Source organism: Aquarana catesbeiana, linkage group LG08 (genome assembly GCF_042186555.1).
Source record: "Aquarana catesbeiana isolate 2022-GZ linkage group LG08, ASM4218655v1, whole genome shotgun sequence".
Lineage (NCBI taxonomy): Eukaryota > Metazoa > Chordata > Amphibia > Anura > Ranidae > Aquarana > Aquarana catesbeiana.
This window is the reverse complement of record NC_133331.1, coordinates 258,160,051-258,178,182: the sequence shown is the minus strand read 5'-3', so window position 1 is coordinate 258,178,182 and position 18,132 is coordinate 258,160,051. Positions and strand designations below refer to the sequence as shown.

The 18,132-nt window shown below is 41.4% G+C and overlaps 1 protein-coding gene across 5 annotated transcripts in view; it reads left to right on the top strand.

Annotated features, from left to right (window-relative positions):
• LOC141106369 (phospholipid-transporting ATPase IK-like) overlaps positions 1-18,132 on the top strand; it is a 313,227-nt gene that overhangs the window by 240,698 nt on the left and 54,397 nt on the right. For all 5 annotated transcript variants that reach the window (XM_073597096.1, XM_073597092.1, XM_073597095.1 and 2 more), the window contains exons 14-16: positions 745-776; positions 7,446-7,605; positions 14,009-14,197. In XM_073597096.1, coding sequence (XP_073453197.1) covers positions 745-776; positions 7,446-7,605; positions 14,009-14,197 — 381 coding nt within the window. The remainder of the gene's footprint in view (positions 1-744; positions 777-7,445; positions 7,606-14,008; positions 14,198-18,132) is intronic.

The following is an 18,132-nucleotide window of genomic DNA, read 5'->3' as shown; positions in this document are numbered from 1 at the left end:
CCCCACAGTTACACCTCCTTAGGGAACACTTCTCCCCTTGCTCATCCCTAGTGTTAAAACCTTCCCTGACGGTGACATTTATACAGTAATCAGTGGCTATTTACAGCTCTGATCGCTGTATAAATGTCACTGGTCCCAAAAAAGTCCAATCTGTCAGCCGCAATGCCACAGTCCTGCTAAAAATCGCCAATCGCCGCCATTGCTAGTAAAAAATAAATAATAAAAATGGCATAAATCTATCCCCTATTTTGTAGACACTATAACTTTTGCGCAAACCAGTCAATATACGCTTGTTGCTTATACGTTTGATTTTTTTTTCTTTTACCAAAAATATGTGGAAGAATACATATTGGCCTGAACTGATGAAGACATTCTGTTTTTGGAATATTTAATATAGCAAAATGTAAAAAATACATTTTTTTTTCAAAATTGTCGCTATTTTTTTGTTTACAGCGCAAAAAATAAAAACCGTTAGGGTGATCAAATACCACCAAAAGAAAGCTCTATTTGTGGGAGAAAAAAGGACATAAACTTTGCTTGGGTACAACGTCGCACGACCGCGCAATTGTCAGTTAAAGTGACACAGTGCATTATCGAAAAAAAATGGCCTGGTCATTAGGGGGACAAATCCTTCCGGTCCTTAACTGGTTAATAAAAATTGTGTAATGATGGTACTAATAAAATCTTGCTGCCCCAACTCAGTCATTGTTCTTTAATAATCCTTGTCTACATTTTGTATTTTAGGCATCTCATCATGTGAAGAACAGCAACATCAGGTACTAATATGGAATCAACTGTAGGATAACTAATTTACATTACACGCTAGCGAGTCATTGACCTGATGCAGGCAATAAAGTTTCAATTGTAAACAAAACCTTTTTTTTAACGTGGATAGAACGCAGATTTTTTTCTCGTGGATTAAAACCTCTATCAACTTTGTATAATTGTGTCCCCATTAAGGAGATTTCTTCTTACTTTCTATTTGACAATTGTCATACAGAATAGGAAGATATCTCCCAAATGTTCTCCTCTCCTCTACATAACACAGCTTTCCCCCCATGGTATACAAATTTGGAAAAGGAGAGATGTACTGTAATTAAGCAGGGAAAGAACACTCAACACTGCTTATTGTTTTAGTGCAGGAAGTTAGGAGCTCACTGGATTCTGGCAGGATCAACAATATTTCTCTGTTCTTCCAGTGTTTTTAAAAAGGAAAAAACATGGGGAAATGTGCCTGTATGACATAGTACAGACAGAGTACGGGGGAGTACGGGCGATTACAGGTGTAGGGGCATGGGTGTACTAAAGCACCCCAAAAAGTTCTTCAAACACTCACATCAGCAGCCACCATCATCCATTGAAGAACCTTGCAGCACACCCCTCCCCCGAGTCCCCTGCATGTCATCCTGTTGCAGGTGATGCACCTGTCCCTATGTGTAACCACCAGCAGGAACAGGCACAAAAGAGACACAAGTCTATCTAGTTCAACCAATAGAAGGAAAAAAAAAAAAATATATATAAATATATATATATATATATATATATATATATATATATATATATATATATACACACACAATGCATGCACCAATTTGCTCCAGCAGGGGAAAAAAATCCTTCCTGATCCCCCAAGAGGCAATCGGATATTCCCTGGATCAACTTTACTTATAAATATTAGTATCCAGTTATATTATGTGTATCTAGGAAAGAATCCAGACCTTTCTTAAAACAATCTACTGAGCTGGCCAGAACCAGCTCTTGAGGGAGTCTATTCCACATTTTCACAGCTCTTACCGTGAAGAAGCCTTTCCGTATTTGGAGATTAAGTCTCTTTTCCTCTAGATGTAAAGAGTGCCCCCTTGTCCTCTGTGATGACCTTAAAGTGAATAACATTAAGGCATCCACCCACGAATCCTAAAAGCATTGAGCTCTGTAATTTCAAAGCCATTGTATCTAAATTTTAGGGACTCATTAATGATGGGAATAGTACCACTGGATTGGCGCAGGGCGAACGTGGTGCTTATATTTAAAAAGGGATCAAAGTCTTTACCAAGTAACTATAGACCTGCTAGTTTAACTTCTATAGTCGGGAAGATAATGGAGAGTTTAAGAAAAAGACCACATAGACGAGTTCTTGCTGGAAAAAAAACATTTTAAGCAACGGACAGCATGGATTCATGAAAGACAGAAGTTGTCAAACAAACCTGATTTCTTTTTATGAAGAGGTAAGTAAAACCTTGGACAGAGGGGTGGCTGTGAATGTGATATACTTGGATTTTGCAAAAGCGTTCGACACAGTTCCCCACACACGGCTCATGTGTAAGGTAAAGTCTACAGGCTTGGAAATATTAGTTTGTAAATGGATAGAAAACTGGCTAAAAGGCAGAATTCAGAGAGTAGTGGTTAATGATTCTTACTCTGAATGGTCTAAGTTTATCAGTGGTGTACCCCAAGGTTCAGTGCTGGGACCCTTACTTTTTATTATCTTTATAAAGGATATAGGGTCTGGGATCAAAAGTAACATTTCTGTCTTTGCAGATGACACTAAGCTATGCAGTGGAATAACGTCCTTACAGGATGTCTACAATTTACAAGCCAACCTCAATGCACTGTATAATTGGGCGTCTATGTGGCAGATGAGGTTTAATGTTGAGAGATGTAAAGTTATGCACTTGGGGGCTATGAATATGCATGCATCATACATACTAGGGGGAGTACAACTGGGGAAATCCGTAGTGGAGAAGGATCTGGGGGTTTTGTTAGATCAAAGCTCAATAATAGCATGCAATGCCAAGCTCCGGTTTCAAAAGTGAGCAAAGTCCTTTCTTGTATTAGGAGAGGTATGGACTCCAGAGAGAGAGAGATATAATTTTGCCCCTGTTCAAATCATTAGTAAGACCTCATCTGGAATATGTAGGTCAGTTTTGGGCACCAGTTCTCAAAAAGGATATCGGGGAACTGGAGAAAGTGCAGAGAAGGGCAACCAAACTGATAAGAGGCATGGAGGAGATCAGCTATGAGGAACTGAATTTATTCACTCTTGAGAAGAGGAGAATAAGGGGGGATATGATCAACATGTTCAAATATATAAGGGGTCCATATAGTGAAGTTGGTGTTGAGTTATTCTCTTTACGGTCAACCCAGAGGACAAGGGGGCACTCTTTACGTCTAGAGGAAAAGAGATTTCATCTCCAAATACAGAAAGGTTTCTTCACCATAAAAGCTGTGAAAATGTGGAATAGACTCCCTCCAAAGGTGGTTCTGGCCAGCTCAGTAGATTGCTTTAAGAAAGGCCTGGATACTTTCCTAAATGTACATAATATAACTGGGTACTAACATTTATAGGTAAAGTTGATCCAGGGAAAATCCGATTGCCTCTTGGGGGATCAGGAAGGAATTATTTTCCCTGCTGCAGCAAATTGGAGCGTGCTCGGCTGGGGTTTTTTGCCTTCCTCTGGATCAACTGTGGGTATAAAATTGGGTATATTGGATTGTACGATATTTTTTGAACTGGATGGTCTTTTTTCAACCTGACTAACTATGTAACTATGTAATAACTCAACACCAAGTTCACTATATGGATCACTTACAGTATGTATTTGTACATGTTGATCATATCCACCCTTAATCTCCTCTTCTCAGGAGAGAATAAATTCAGTTCTTTTAATCTTTCCTCATAGCTGAGCTCCTCCATGCCTCTTATCAGTTTGATTGCCCTTCTCTGCCCTTTCTCCAGTTCCCCCATATCCTTTTTGAGAACTGGCGCCCAAAACAGAACTGTATATTCCAGATGAGGTCTTGATAATGATTTGTACAGGGGCAAAATGATATCTCTCTCTCTGGAGCCCATACCTCTCTTAATACAAGAAAGGAATTTGCTCGCTTTGGAAACTGCATTTTGGCATTGCATGTTATTAATAAGCTTATGATCTACCAAAACCCCCAGATCCTTCTGTACCATTAACTCCCCCGAGCTGTACTCCCCCTAGTATGTATGATGCATGCATATTCTTAGCCCCCAAGTGCATAACTTTACATTTATCAACATTAAACCTCATTTGCCACACAGTTGTCCAATCAAACAGTGCAATGAGGTTGGCTTGTAAGTTGGAGACATCCTGTAAGCATGTTATTCTACTGCATAGTTTGGTGTTATCTGCAAACACTGAAATGGTACTTTCAATATCCCAGACCTTATATCATTTATTTATATATATATATATATATATATATATATATATATATATAATAGATAGATAGATAAATATCCATAGAGAGAGAGAGATAATTTAACCACTTGACATCCGCGCTATGGCTGAATATGACGGCCTCCCCTGTGCACGCGCCCTGCAGGGCACGCGCCGAGCGCGCTGTGATCACCGAGCCACTGAGACTCGGGTGATCACCGATCCAAGTAAGGGGCCGGTCCTGGCCCCTTACCATGTGCTCAGCTGTCAGCCAATGACAGCTGATCACATGATGTAAACAAAAGATCAGTAATCGTTTTTTTTTTCTACTCACACTGACAGCATGAGTAGAAAAAAAAGCCGATCACCGGCCCCAGATGTGAGGGACATCGGTCCCGAAGTGGAAGAGGCACATCTGCCTCATCAGTGCCACCTAATAGTGCCACCTATCAGTGCCCACAATTGCCACCTATCAATGCCCACAAGTGCCAGCTATCAATGCCCCACCAGTAGTGCCAATCAGTGCCACCTAGCAGTGCTGCCTATCAGTGCAACTGATCAGTGCCCATCACTGCCACCCATCAGTGCCCATCACTGCCACCCATCAGTGCCCATCACTGCCGCCTCATCAGCGTACATCAATGAAGGAGAAAAATTACCTGTTTTAAATTTTTTATAACAATATAAAAAAAATTTAAAAATTAAAAAAAAAAAATCAGTTTTTTACATTTTTTTAACAAAAAGTAAATACTGCAGAGGTGATCAAATACCACCAAAAGAAAGCTCTATTTGTGGTGAAAAAATTATAAAAATTTTATTTGGATACAGTGTTGTATGACCACGCAATTGTCATTCAAAATGCATCAGTGCTGAAAGCTGAAAATTGGATAGGAGGGGGGTTTAAGTACCCAGTAAGCAAGTGGTTAAGTGTGTTTCATAACTCCTGAGCTGATAACATTGCATCAAGAATAAGAACACATTTACATGTATCAAGTTATTACCAGTATTTTAACACCAAACAGACCTATATTAGTGGGGAACGGAGGTGCGTTAGGCACATTCCATACCCTAGGTGATATAGACATCTGATACACATCATGGCTGTATTCATTCAAAAGGTAATCCCATTCTGGACCATTATACACATGGTGATGTAGCCTTTTTTGGCATCTGAAGATATTAATACATTTGGAAAACTATTTGAGGGAGTGGCAGCTTCAAGATCATATATATTTTGACATCCCTCCAGTCATTTCTTGAACCTCCCGATTGGTCAGGTCATTTCTGTCAAAACCCCCCTCAAGCACCAGAAAAAACGTGACTCTATAATCAGTCCTTTACTATCAAATGAAGAACATCAGCAAGAGCTTTTTTGAGAACCAACACTGCTTAATTTTGTGCCCTATTGACTGAACTTTGATAGAACTCATAGACCCCATTACTTTTTAAGTACTTTCTTTCCTGATCCCTTTCTGTTTTTCTGATGTATTATTGTTTCTTTTTTTTTGTAATTCCTTTTTCTGTAAGTATTTTGTTTGCAGGGTTTACCTTTATTCTTATTAATCAATATTTAAAAAACTCTATAAGAATCCCTGACTTTTGGAATAGTCTCTGGAGTGTTCCTTTCTGACGTGACAGCCTGTATTACAAATCTTTCTTAGACCCCTTTCACACTGAAGACATTTTTCAGGTGCTAAAGGGCTAAAAATAGCGCCTGAAAAACGCGTCTCCTGCAGCCCCATTGTGAGAGCCCGAGTGCTTTCACACTGGAGCGGTGCGCTTGCAGGACGTTCGAAAAAGTCCTGCAAGCAGCATCTTTGGAGCGGTGTATACACCGATCCTCCACTGCCCCTGCCCATTGAAATGAATAGGTAGCGCTACCGAAGCACCTGCAGTGGCTCTTTTCAGGCGCATTTAACCCTTTCTTCGGCCGCTAGCACAGGTTAAAATCGCCCCGCTAACGTCTGCAAAGCGCCGCTGAAACTACGGTAAAGCGCCATTAAAATTAGCGACGCTTTACTGCTAAAGCCGCCCGCTGGCAGTGTGAAAGGAGTCCTAAAAGTCCTTATTGTTACCGCAGATATTGTAAATAGTTTGTGTTTCTGATAAAATGCAGTGACAGTTGTTTGATGTGTAAAGGTAACTGTGTAATTAACTAAATCCAGAAGCTGAGACTGTGAATGTCACATATTTGTGACAACACGACGTAAGTTTATCCTGCACTCATCATATTTTGGTGGCAGCACGGTGAGATCTGACCAGCCATTGACCACATATTGGTCAAAGTGGTTGGGGTCTGATGCTGCTGTTGTCACCCCCTCCCCTCTTATCTGTGTTCCTCATTGCTTGCTATAAAAAGAAGGCTTAGCTGAGCCAGTAAGGGTTATGCCTTGGCAAGGATTTCTGTCTTTTTTTGCCAGTGTCCATATACGTGAAGGTGGCAGCATAACCCAAGGAGTCATGAATTTGAACATAAAAATTTAGCCTGGAGTTGGGCTTTAAATTTATTAAACAATTGTTTAAATAGAAGATCGACGTGTTGCATAATGACTGAATATATTTTCCAACACATCTTATCAACACTGAAAGACTAACCTCTCTTTAGGTTATCCCCTCTTTAGTCTATTATGAATGCTGCTGCCAGAATTATCCACCTTAACAACCGCTCAGTGTCTGCCACCCCTCTCCGCCAATCCCTACACCGGCTCCCAATCGCCCAGCCAATTAAATTCAAAATACTAACCACAACATATAAAGCCATTCACAACTCTTCCCCGAGCTACATCACCAATCTTGTCTCCAAATATCACCCAAACCGTTCTCTCCGCTCCTCTCAAGACCCCCCTACTCTCAAGCACCTTTGTCTCCTCCTCTCATGCTTGTCTCCAGGATTTCTCAAGAGCCTCTCCCATCCTCTGGAACTCTCAACCTCAATCTGTCCGGCTATCTCTTACTCTAGCTGCCTTCAGGCAATCCCTGAAAGCTAATTTCTTCAGGGAAGCCTATCGCGCTTCCAACTAATCTTTTAACACTTTCATCAGCTCATTCCCCTCAGTTACAACCTTTTGTACCACCTGCTCCAAGCTATTAGATCGTAAGCTCTTCTGAGCAGGGCCCTCTTAATCCTCTTGTATTTTATTGTATTGTAAATTATGCAGCTCTTTACAATATAAAAGGTAGACAAACTGTTGGCGCTATATAAATTCTGTATAATAATAATAATAACAACCAGCACTTGTTTTATCATATGTGTTGCAGGAAGTTAACTTTGACTGGAATCAGTATGGGGACACGTCGTTCAGGTTCTTTGATCAAACTCTAATTGACGAGTTACACAAGGACCCACAAGACCCTCTGCTACATGAGTTTTTCAGGGCAGTTGCACTATGTCATACTGTGATGGCAGATGAGGAGAAAGGTAGGACTACTTTACAACATTATTAGCAAAAGCGTGCAACCTCGTTGAACAGGATGAACAGGGAGGTGGCATCAGGGTACTGGCAGCAGGTGCAGAAGTGGAAAGAGATTAAGTTCCGAGGATAATGCGGACACAGAGGGAATGCAAATTAGGGTACACCCAAGTTATGTATAAAAATATGTTCACTTTATTAATACAAAATGGAAAAATGTAGCAATGAAAAATATACAAAAAATATAAAAACAATAATACATCTCAATTGGAGATAGGAGTAGCTGCTAGACTTAAATCACCAACATGTTTCGGAAGCCAAAAAGAAATGTTTTTGACATATATGTTTCCTTTTTCAAGGTTAATAGAAAAGCAGACTATTCCATTTCTATCGAGAAAAAAGGGAGGGGAGAGGGAGTAATATATCAATATTAAGAGTAAATAATTTACAAACAACTGGTTTAGACATGGTAAAATGATGGCACATGTAAAAGGTAAGCAAAAGATATATCTATTGGTACTTACAGATGTATGTTCAAGTCTTGTAAACATGCACATCAGTAGATGAAACGTCAGGCCAAGGGTATTTTGCTCAGCTGTGCCTCAAAGCTCAATTCATGTAGTTTGAGCTGTACTAAGAAATCGATCCCATGTGTTGTGAAGTAGATCCCATGTGTAAGATACAAACTAGGTAAAATATAGCTGAGGTGAATGGAGACAGGTGTAATGCTTGTCCTGAAGCAGTCCACCAATGCTCACGAGGATACCCCAAAGGAGGGGGAGACGGGTATCTAAAAATGTAATAGGATGTAGGCATAAGGACAAAAAAAAACAATAATACATAGAGGTAAAGAATTGCCAAAGAACATGGCAAAAGTTCAAACATTTGTACCATGTTTATATTACCTGCTCACAAGAGTCTCTGGCGTTTCCTGGCTGTGCAGCAATTAATGCTATAACCAGCCAGAATATATATGCCTAGAGGCCAAGTGGGGACAATCAAGACAATTAGTAGTCTATTTGTTCAATAGGAAGGGGGAGGAGGAGGCGAAAACAGGCGTCAGGAAGCGTCAGCTGACAGCTTTCCCAATCACCTGCTACGCCGCCTTGATCTCCATATCCGTCTCCTACAGGTATCCCCCGGCCGATGCGACGTCCGGCGTCACCGCGTCTAGCGCAGTGACGTCAGACGTAGACACGGCCGCCGACACGATGGTGGGCAGATAGACTGGGTGCTGGAGGTGCCCAGTGCGCATGTGCGGAAGACTACTGTCTCCACAGGAGCGTTCGCCGATGCAACCCTGAATAGGGAGCTGCCCCAAGGGTGGCAAAAGTTGCCACCAAAGGGGCCCCACGTGTCGGGGAGCCTCGGTGGACCACCGAGAACAATTAAGCCTGCCCAAATTCCACAAGGAGTGACAAAAGTGTAGGCACAGCTTGGATATTTACCCAGGTCATCGGTTACCATCTGAACAAATAAGTTTATTGTTTATGCAATGTCTGTAACAGAAAAAAGGTAATAATATACAATTAGTACAGTATAACATTTGCTTATGATAATAATAAGCAAAATAAAAACTTTAACAATTAAAATACAAAAAAGGTTTATGTGCTCATTTATATACAAACGCATACTGTCAGGATTACAAGGGAGAAGAAGAAAAGAAGAGAGGAGAAAGAAGAGAAGAGGAGAAAAAAAAGGAGAAGGGAAAGAAACCAAAGATAGGGTTACATGTCTTTGTCAAATGAGCCTGAAGTAAAGCCTGGTAAGAAAGACCTAAAACTAAAAGCCTCATTGAGGCCAGGGGGCGAGGTGGCATTGAGATGGAATATCCACCTGAGCTCCCGTTGGAGGAGGAGTTTATCAAGATCTCCTCCACGGGTGCCCGGGTGTACTTGATCCAATACCAGTACTTTGATGGTGGGGCAAATACCATTGTGGGTTTGTAGCACATGTCTTCCTAGAGGTACATCAAGGTTGCTGGTTTGCATAGCCCTGATGTGACGATATAGTCTTTGCCACAACTTATGTATAGTCTTGCCCACGTAAAAGCAATTGCAACTGCACAACAATAGACAACTGCAGTTGTCTGGCAATTGGAAAAATGCCTGGGCATATAGCGCATTCCATTGGGTAGGTATATATTCCTTCTAGTGTCCATGTATTTACAGTATGCACATGAGCTGCATGGAAATGTCCCCAGCATTTTACATGGGTCTCCTCTCCCTGATCCCTGAAACTCACTTTTGACTACAAGGTCACCCAAGGAGGTGGCACGTCTATAAGTTAAGTTGGGAGCGGAAGGTACATATGGTCCCACAGTGGGATCAGATGTGAGGAGATGCCAGTATTTTCTGCAAATTTGTCTAATAGAGGAGTGGTCATTAGAATAAGTAGTAATGATGCGGCTGTGAGTGTCTGGTGATTTATTTTTGACACTCAACAATTCGTGTCTGTTGATGTTGTCTGCCTGCTTAAAGGCCCTCCTAAGGTTCTTATGGCTGTAGCCTCTCTCCAAGAGGCGTCTTTTAAGGTTATTGGCTTCTCGTTTGAAATCTGAGTAATTGGAGCAATTGCGCTTGATCCTTAAGTATTGTCCACAGGGGATGGACTGGATAAGGGGTCTGGGATGGAAGCTGGATGAGTGAAGGATGGTGTTGCCTGCGGTGGTTTTCCTATATGGTTTACAAGATAACATATTTGTATCACTCTTGAATATTTCTACATCCAAGAAAGTGATCCTTGAGAGATCAGCAATCATGGTGAACTTAAGATTAAATTCATTTTGATTTAGGGCTAGCAGGCAGTCATCCAGTAATTTAGGTGGTCCATCCCAGACCACGAAGATGTCATCTATGTACCTGTGCCACATAACAACGTGGCACAGGTACATAGAGAGATCCTCGTTGCAGAAGATGGTTCGCTCCCACTCCCCCAGGTACAGGTTGGCGTAGCCAGGGGCACAACAGGTGCCCCTGGCTACGCCCTGCACCTGGAGGAAGAGTCGATCATCGAAAGAGAAAACATTATGTTTAAGAATAAAGTCTAAGGATAACAGTATGAAGTAATTGAAGGAGCTTTCGTGATGGCTGGTCTGTGAGAGAACCCTTTGCATACAAGCAAGCCCCTTGGAGTGGGGTATCGAGCTATAAAGAGCTTCCACATTGATACTGACCAAAATACATCCCTCTGATATCTGTACACCCTCAATAATTTGTAGCAGGTGAATAGTGTCACGTATGTAGGAAGGTCTGGAGAGAACAAAGGGTCTAATGTGCTCATCCACAAGACGTGACAAGTTTTCCGTGATTGCACCATTGCCTGAAATTATGGGTCTCCTTGCTGGGTCGCTGGTGTGTTTGTGAATCTTGGGGAGGGAGTAGAAGGTTGGCAACCTTGGATGGGAAGTACGAATGAAGTCAAGAGTTTGTTTGGAGATAGCCTTGTTGTGAAATGCCTCATCCACAAATGCGTAAAACTTATTTTTAAAGGCTTCAACGACATCGGGACCAACTGGGCGGTACCAATCCCAGTTGCTTAAAATCTTCATGCACATATGACTGTACTTGTCATTGTCCATCAAGACTATATTCCCCCCTTTGTCCGATGCCTTTATGGTGATTTTGTGATTATTAGGCAAATTTTGGAGGGCAGCTTTTTCATTTTTAGTAAGGCTATCAGAAATGGAGGATGTAGGTTTCAGTTTTTTTAATTTCTTGACAAGCCATTTTTTAAAAAGTAGAAACCCCCTGGTTGGAGCTAGGTGCAGGATATAGTGAGGATGTTTTTTTGAGGGAGGATTTTTTAGGGGGGGGCAGTTGTCCCCGAAGTAGTAGCACCCATGAGGAGGGCTTCTAGGTCGATAGTATCAATGAGATCTTTGGGTTCACTCTCCTCGAGCAACGAGTTGAGGTTATCCGAAGCGCGCCTTTCACTGAGTTTGAAAACCCTCAGTATCGGGTCTGGTCTTGTCAAACATACTTTTAAAAAGAAGTTTGCGTGTATATAGGTGAAGATCTTTGATCACTTCAAATTTGTCCATTTTGTTCATTGGAACAAAAGTGAGGCCCTTAGAAAGGACCAAGATTTCATCTTGTGTGAGAGGGTGAGAGGAGAGATTAACAACATTAAGATTAGTGGAGTGATGAGGTGCTAGAGTGGTAACCGAGGCCTGGGAGTGGGGAAGTTTCCCTGGTTCTTAGGGAAAAACATAGTAGGAATTTTGGGAGTGGTAAGAGTACATGCCTCCAATCCGGCAGCCGTTTCTGCCCCCATGCCAACATCAGGTGCAGGTGCAGAAGTGTGCATCAGCATCAAGCCCACTCCCTATGCTACCACTCGCTTGCATTCCCCCTGGGAACTCAATGTGCCACACAGCCTATCTGATTGCCTGTTATCAGAGCACTGCAGGAATTGACTCAGGCTGGAAGTGCCTACTGGGAATGTGTGGTAGTGGCGCCATGTTTCCAGAGACCATACTAAGGAACACTTGTACTGCCAATATTTTATAATAGTCCAGCATATGGTGCAGAAGCAGCACCATTTTGCCATGCTAGAATTCAAATGTTAAAATATTTAACCCCCCCCCCCATATTTTTTTTTTATATTATTATTATTTGTAATGGAACATCCCACACTTCGCTTGAGTGCTTCTGTCATATATCACTTCCTCCAGTCTGAATATAGATATTAGATATTATAGCTGCATATTACAACCAAGAACTAGGCAGGACTCATTTGACTGCAAAGCTGGAACTGTTTATTTGAACAAGAATACAGGCTTTTATACACTTGAGAAGGAGGTTGCTCACCACATTAACAATGACCCAAATATTTACCCAAAACATCACACGATGGTTTAGCTAACGAGGTACAGCTGACTCATGGCTAATCCAATCACAGAGGATCCTTAATTAACCACCTGGATGACTCAGATGTCTCATTGCAGGTCAGGCTTGCCAACTCAAAGCTCACACAGCACAATACATATTATCATAAGTATAAACACAGAACTCCTTCAGACAATAGCAGACCTAGTTACAATAAACACATTATGGCAGGGGGCCCCAGACAGGTGGCTTGCTGATGACATCAGCATCTGCTATGAGTCCCACATTGGCAGAGACCATCATGGCCTTTTTAATATTGTCCTTTTTTATTCCATAACAGAACATCTTCCTAAATGCTTGTAGTTCCCTCAAATGCCAGGGCCCATTGTCGGTTGGCAAGAGGCTAGCATTCAGTCCCCTCCAAAAGCCTCTGTCCCGGGTCAGTCTATAACAATATTATTATACAGGATTTATATAGGACCAACAGTATATCTAAGCTTACCAGTCTTTAGATGTGGTGGCTACATTCATTTTTCTTTTTTCAGGATGTTTTTCCCTTTTTCTCTCTTGGTGATCATGTAAGTAACCCACTTCCTGCCCTAAGGTGACAATGTACACCCTACTGTATTAGGACCATAGATGACCACAGGACTTCAGACTTCTCCCCCTTCCATCATCTTCATAACTAGTGGCGCAACTACAGCCATAGCAGCCTATACAGCTGCTGTGGGGCCCAGGAGTGGGATGGAGTTGCATTTGGGGGGATGTCGAGGAAAATAATTTGCAGAAAATCTGTGTACTGGCAATGATAATACAAATCCGGTACTGTATCATTAGGGGTTGTAGAACTTTATATTTACAATGACATCCTCTTCGAAGTCTCCATTTTAGAAAAGCCAACGTCAGACACACATAAGGAGTCATCAGGATCATCAGGATCATTGCGAATCACAGATTCCCCTTACTGTTCCTTGCAGCTAGCATTTCTTCATTCTGGGTATCTGAGCAGTACAGAAGGTTTATTGCCCGCAGAGCTTCTGCTACAGCCCAGCCACTTTGAATTGACCCTGTATGCCTAACCAAGTTCACAGTAATAGCAAAGTGTCTCCATAGCTAAAAACTGATAGACGAGTTCTGTAATTATGTTATAAATATAAAATGGGGAAAGCTGTTATAGAATGTGTGTGTAGGCGTGTATAGTGTTTATTATTTATATTATTGCTACTACAGTTTTTTATTTATTTTAATTTCTTTACTGACTGCAAGAAAATGTAGGCTTAAAGTGATTGCAAAGATGTTATTTTAAGATGTTATGCTTACCTGCTCTGTGCAACTGTATTATGTTACAATGTTAAAAATTTTAGGGTTCACAGTTCATGGGGTACTGCCGACACTCCCGCTCCTCCTGCTGGTGGGAGGTGGCAGCACATTGAAGTCCAGTTTATCTGCTTGATCACAGTGCACAGGTAGCTGCTGATAATATTACAAATTAACCCTTGCAGCCAAGAACTTGACTACACAGAAAACATAAGTTCTTCCATTTTCCTGTTCAATTTCCAATATGGACTGACCTTTCTTATAGGGTTTGTGAAGTACAAGGCTACCTCCCCAGATGAAGAGGCCTTGGTGACCGCTGCAAGAAACTTTGGATATGTATTCCTTTCCCGCACTCAAGATGCCATCACAATCAGCGAGATGGGTGCAGTAAAGACCTATAGTATCCTGGCATTGATGGACTTCAGTAGTGTCCGAAAGAGGATGTCTATTATAGGTAAAGTGAAGTTAGCACATGCTGCAAAGGAAGAAGAGGTGCCCATTTTAACTTCTCTAGCTAGTTACATAGTTAGTCTGGCTGAAAAAAGACACAAGTCCACCTAGTTCAACCAATAGAAGGGAAAATATATATATATATATATATATATATATATATATATATATATATATATACACACAATATATACAATATTTACAATCCTATATAAACAAACCTGTACCCCCAGTTGATCCGGAGGAAGGCAAAAAAAACACCAATAAAGCCTGATCCAATTTGCTCCAGCAGGGGAAAAAAATCCTTCCTGATCCCCCAAGAGGCAATCTGATATTCCCTGGATCAACTGTACCTATAAATATTAGTATCCAGTTATATTATGTGTATCTAGGAAAGAATCCAGGCCTTTAGTAAAACAATCAACTGAGCTAGCCAGAACCAGCTCTTGAGTGAGTCTATTCCACATTTTCACAGCTCTTACTGTGAAGAAGCCTTTCCATATTTGGAGATTAATTTTTTTTCCTCTAGACGTAAAGAGTGCCCCCTTGTTCCTCTGTGGTTACCTTAAAGTGAATAACTCACCACCAAGTTGATTATATGGACCACTTATGTATTTATACGTTGTTGATCATGTAGCGGTGAGGTGCAACTGAGGCCAAGGGCCCATCGTGCCTACTGTCAATTTAATCCGTTGGGTTGGGGGTGGCACATAGATTCATCTTGAGTTCTAGTTCCCTATGAAATCATTAAGAGAGCTTGGAGGAGGTGCTGAGGCATAGATCAATCGAACTTCAGGCAAACTGCTAAATATTGTATTTAAAAGAATAAACAGCTTTACCTGTTAAAGGATTGGTTAAATTGGTACAAAACAGCGTGCCTGGGTAAGTGACACCAATTTTCCCTACTGTAGTTAAAGGAAAAAACAATAGAAGAACGCTCCAGGGATTTTACGAGCTAGGTACAGTGGGGACGGAAAGTTTTCAGACCCCCTTAAATTTTTTACTCTTTGTTATATTGCAGCCATTTGCTAAAATCATTTAAATTCATTTTTTTCCTCATTAATGTACACACAGCACCCCATATTGACAGAAAAACACAGAATTGTTGACGTTTTTGCAGATTTATTAAAAAAGAAAAACTGAAATATCACATGGTCCTAAGTATTCAGACCCTTTGCTGTGACACTCATATATTTAACTCAGGTGCTGTCCATTTCTTCTGATCATCCTTGAGATGGTTCTACACCTTCATTTGAGTCCAGCTGTGTTTGATTATACTGATTGGACTTGATTAGGAAAGCCACACACCTGTCTATATAAGACCTTACAGCTCACAGTGCATGTCAGAGCAAATGAGAATCATGAGGTCAAAGGAACTGCCTGAAGAGCTCAGAGACAGAATTGTGGCAAGGCACAGATCTGGCCAAGGTTATAAAAAAATTTCTGCTGCACTTAAGGTTCCTAAGAGCACAGTGGCCTCCATAATCCTTAAATGGAAGACTTTTGGGATGACCAGAACCCTTCCTAGAGCTGACCGTCCGGCCAAACTGAGCTATTGGGGGAGAAGGGCCTTGGTGAGAGAGGTAAACAAGAACCCAAAAATCACTTTGTCTGAGCTCCAGAGATGCAGTCGGGAGATGGGAGAAAGTTGTAGAAAGTCAACCATCACTGCAGCCCTCCACCAATCGGGGCTTTATGGCAGAGTGGCCCGACGGAAGCCTCTCCTCAGTGCAAGACACATGAAAGCCGACATGGAGTTTGCTAAAAAACACTTGAAGGAATCCAAGTGGGTGAGAAATAAGATTCTCTGGTCTGATGAGACCGAGATAGTACTTTTTGGCCTTAATTCTAAGCGGTATGTGTAGAGAAAACCAGGCACTGCTCATCACCTGTCCAATACAGTCCCAACAGTGAAGCATGGTGGTGGCAGCATCATGCTGTGGGGGTGTTTTTCCAGCTGCAGGGACAGGATGACTAGTTGCAATTGAGGGAAAGATGAATGCAGCCAAGTACAGGGATATCCTGGACGAAAACCTTCTCCAGAGTGCTCAGGACCTCAGACTGGGCCGAAGGTTTACCTTCCAACAAGACAATGACCCTAAGCACACAGCTAAAATAACGAAGGACTGGCTTCACAACAACTCCGTGACTGTTCTTGAATGGTCCAGCCAGAGCCCTGACTTAAACCCAATTGAGCATCTCTGGAGAGACCTAAAAATGGCTGTCCACCAACGTTTACCATCCAACCTGACAGAACTGGAGAGGATCTGCAAGGAGGAATGGCAGAGGATCCCCAAATCCAGGTATAAAAAACTTGCATCTTTCCCAAAAATACTCATGGCTGTATTAGCTCAAAAGGGTGCTTCTACTAAATACTGAGCAAAGGGTCTGAATACTTAGGACCATGTGATATTTCAGTTTTTCTTTTTTAATAAATCTGCAAAAATGTCAACAATTCTGTGTTTTTCTGTCAATATGGGGTGCTGTGTGTACATTAATGAGGAAAAAAATGAACTTAAATGATTTTAGCAAATTGCTGCAATATAACAAAGAGTGAAAAATTTAAGGGGGTCTGAATACTTTCCGTCCTCACTGTATATAGTCGAGTAAGAAAGTAGAAAGCGCAGATAGAAAAATTACAAAATTTTATCAATAAACCAATTATACATAACAATTATTAAAACCAAGTGATAGAGGTCAAATGATCTGCAGTATACATCTAAATTCTGAATCAGAAGTTTGGTCTTGGGGTGATAGACCAGACATTCACATAAAGATTCAGAAATCCCAACATTTTTCGGAAAATAATTCCTTCTTTAAGAGCTCATTTTAGTGTGGACTGTACTGCCTAGCAGCAAAGAGTGGTGGAAATATGTTAAAACTTTAGTTCATTTCATGTGGGTACATAATTAGTGCATCATGGTAATCCGAAAGAGATTTTAAAAAATTGTATAGGGCAGCAATTTAAAAAATAGCATGGGGGACAGATTGAAAACAAACGGACAATTGTAGCACTGACCCCCGAAGGAGCTGCTGATATTTGATTGGGCCTGTACTCTGCTATCTTACCCCTAAATGAATTAACTCAACCCGCTGGACACAACCGTGGAACAGTGTTGGTGTGAAGCTTAACAACAAAGGACAATCCCACAATGACAATATACCAATAATGTACCCTTACCATTACCTGGGTATCCGTTGTTCCACCTGTAGGAGAATGAACAACCCTTCACACCAATTGTAATTAACCAGAATGTAATTTTACTGAGATTGGTTTAAACGGTAATTAAAATAACTACATTGCCACACAAACGTAATATGACAATGCGATAAGTATTCACAACTTATTAACATAAAGATTTCTTGAATGACCCTTGCAAGCGCATCTCCAAGTGGGACTAATGCTCCGAGTGACACTGGGCACCTTCCCACTTCCAGCACGCTGCACTAATCACACTAGCACAAAGTTATCAAACACAGCACAGTACAATTACTCAAAAGCTCCCCCTTGGGGTATGATGCAGTCCCTTGTTACTGTAACCGAACACAAGGCCTCTCAGTGAAAGATGTAGTCTTTGGTCTTCTGCTAGCTATTATACTGCAGTGTTTGTAATCAAAGGGTTTAACAAACAAAGAAGTAATATAAACTGATGATTGAAAACTGTTCTTGATGTGTAACGCACTTATAACTGCCTCCGGTATAATTGTCTATGAACCGCACAGTGTCAGTTCTCAGTGAAGTATAGACTTGAGGCCTGCTTGAACTCGGTCTACTTGAATGAGACCCCTCTGCGGAACTGCAGGTCTCAGCAACACTGTGGTATGAGTCTAAGTGTGTAAGGTGCGTTAAAGAACTTTGGGCAACAGGCCTCTCCGTCAGGTGCCTCTGGATCCTTCCCGATCCGATCACACTGCTTCTGCAGCACACTGGGGTAAGGC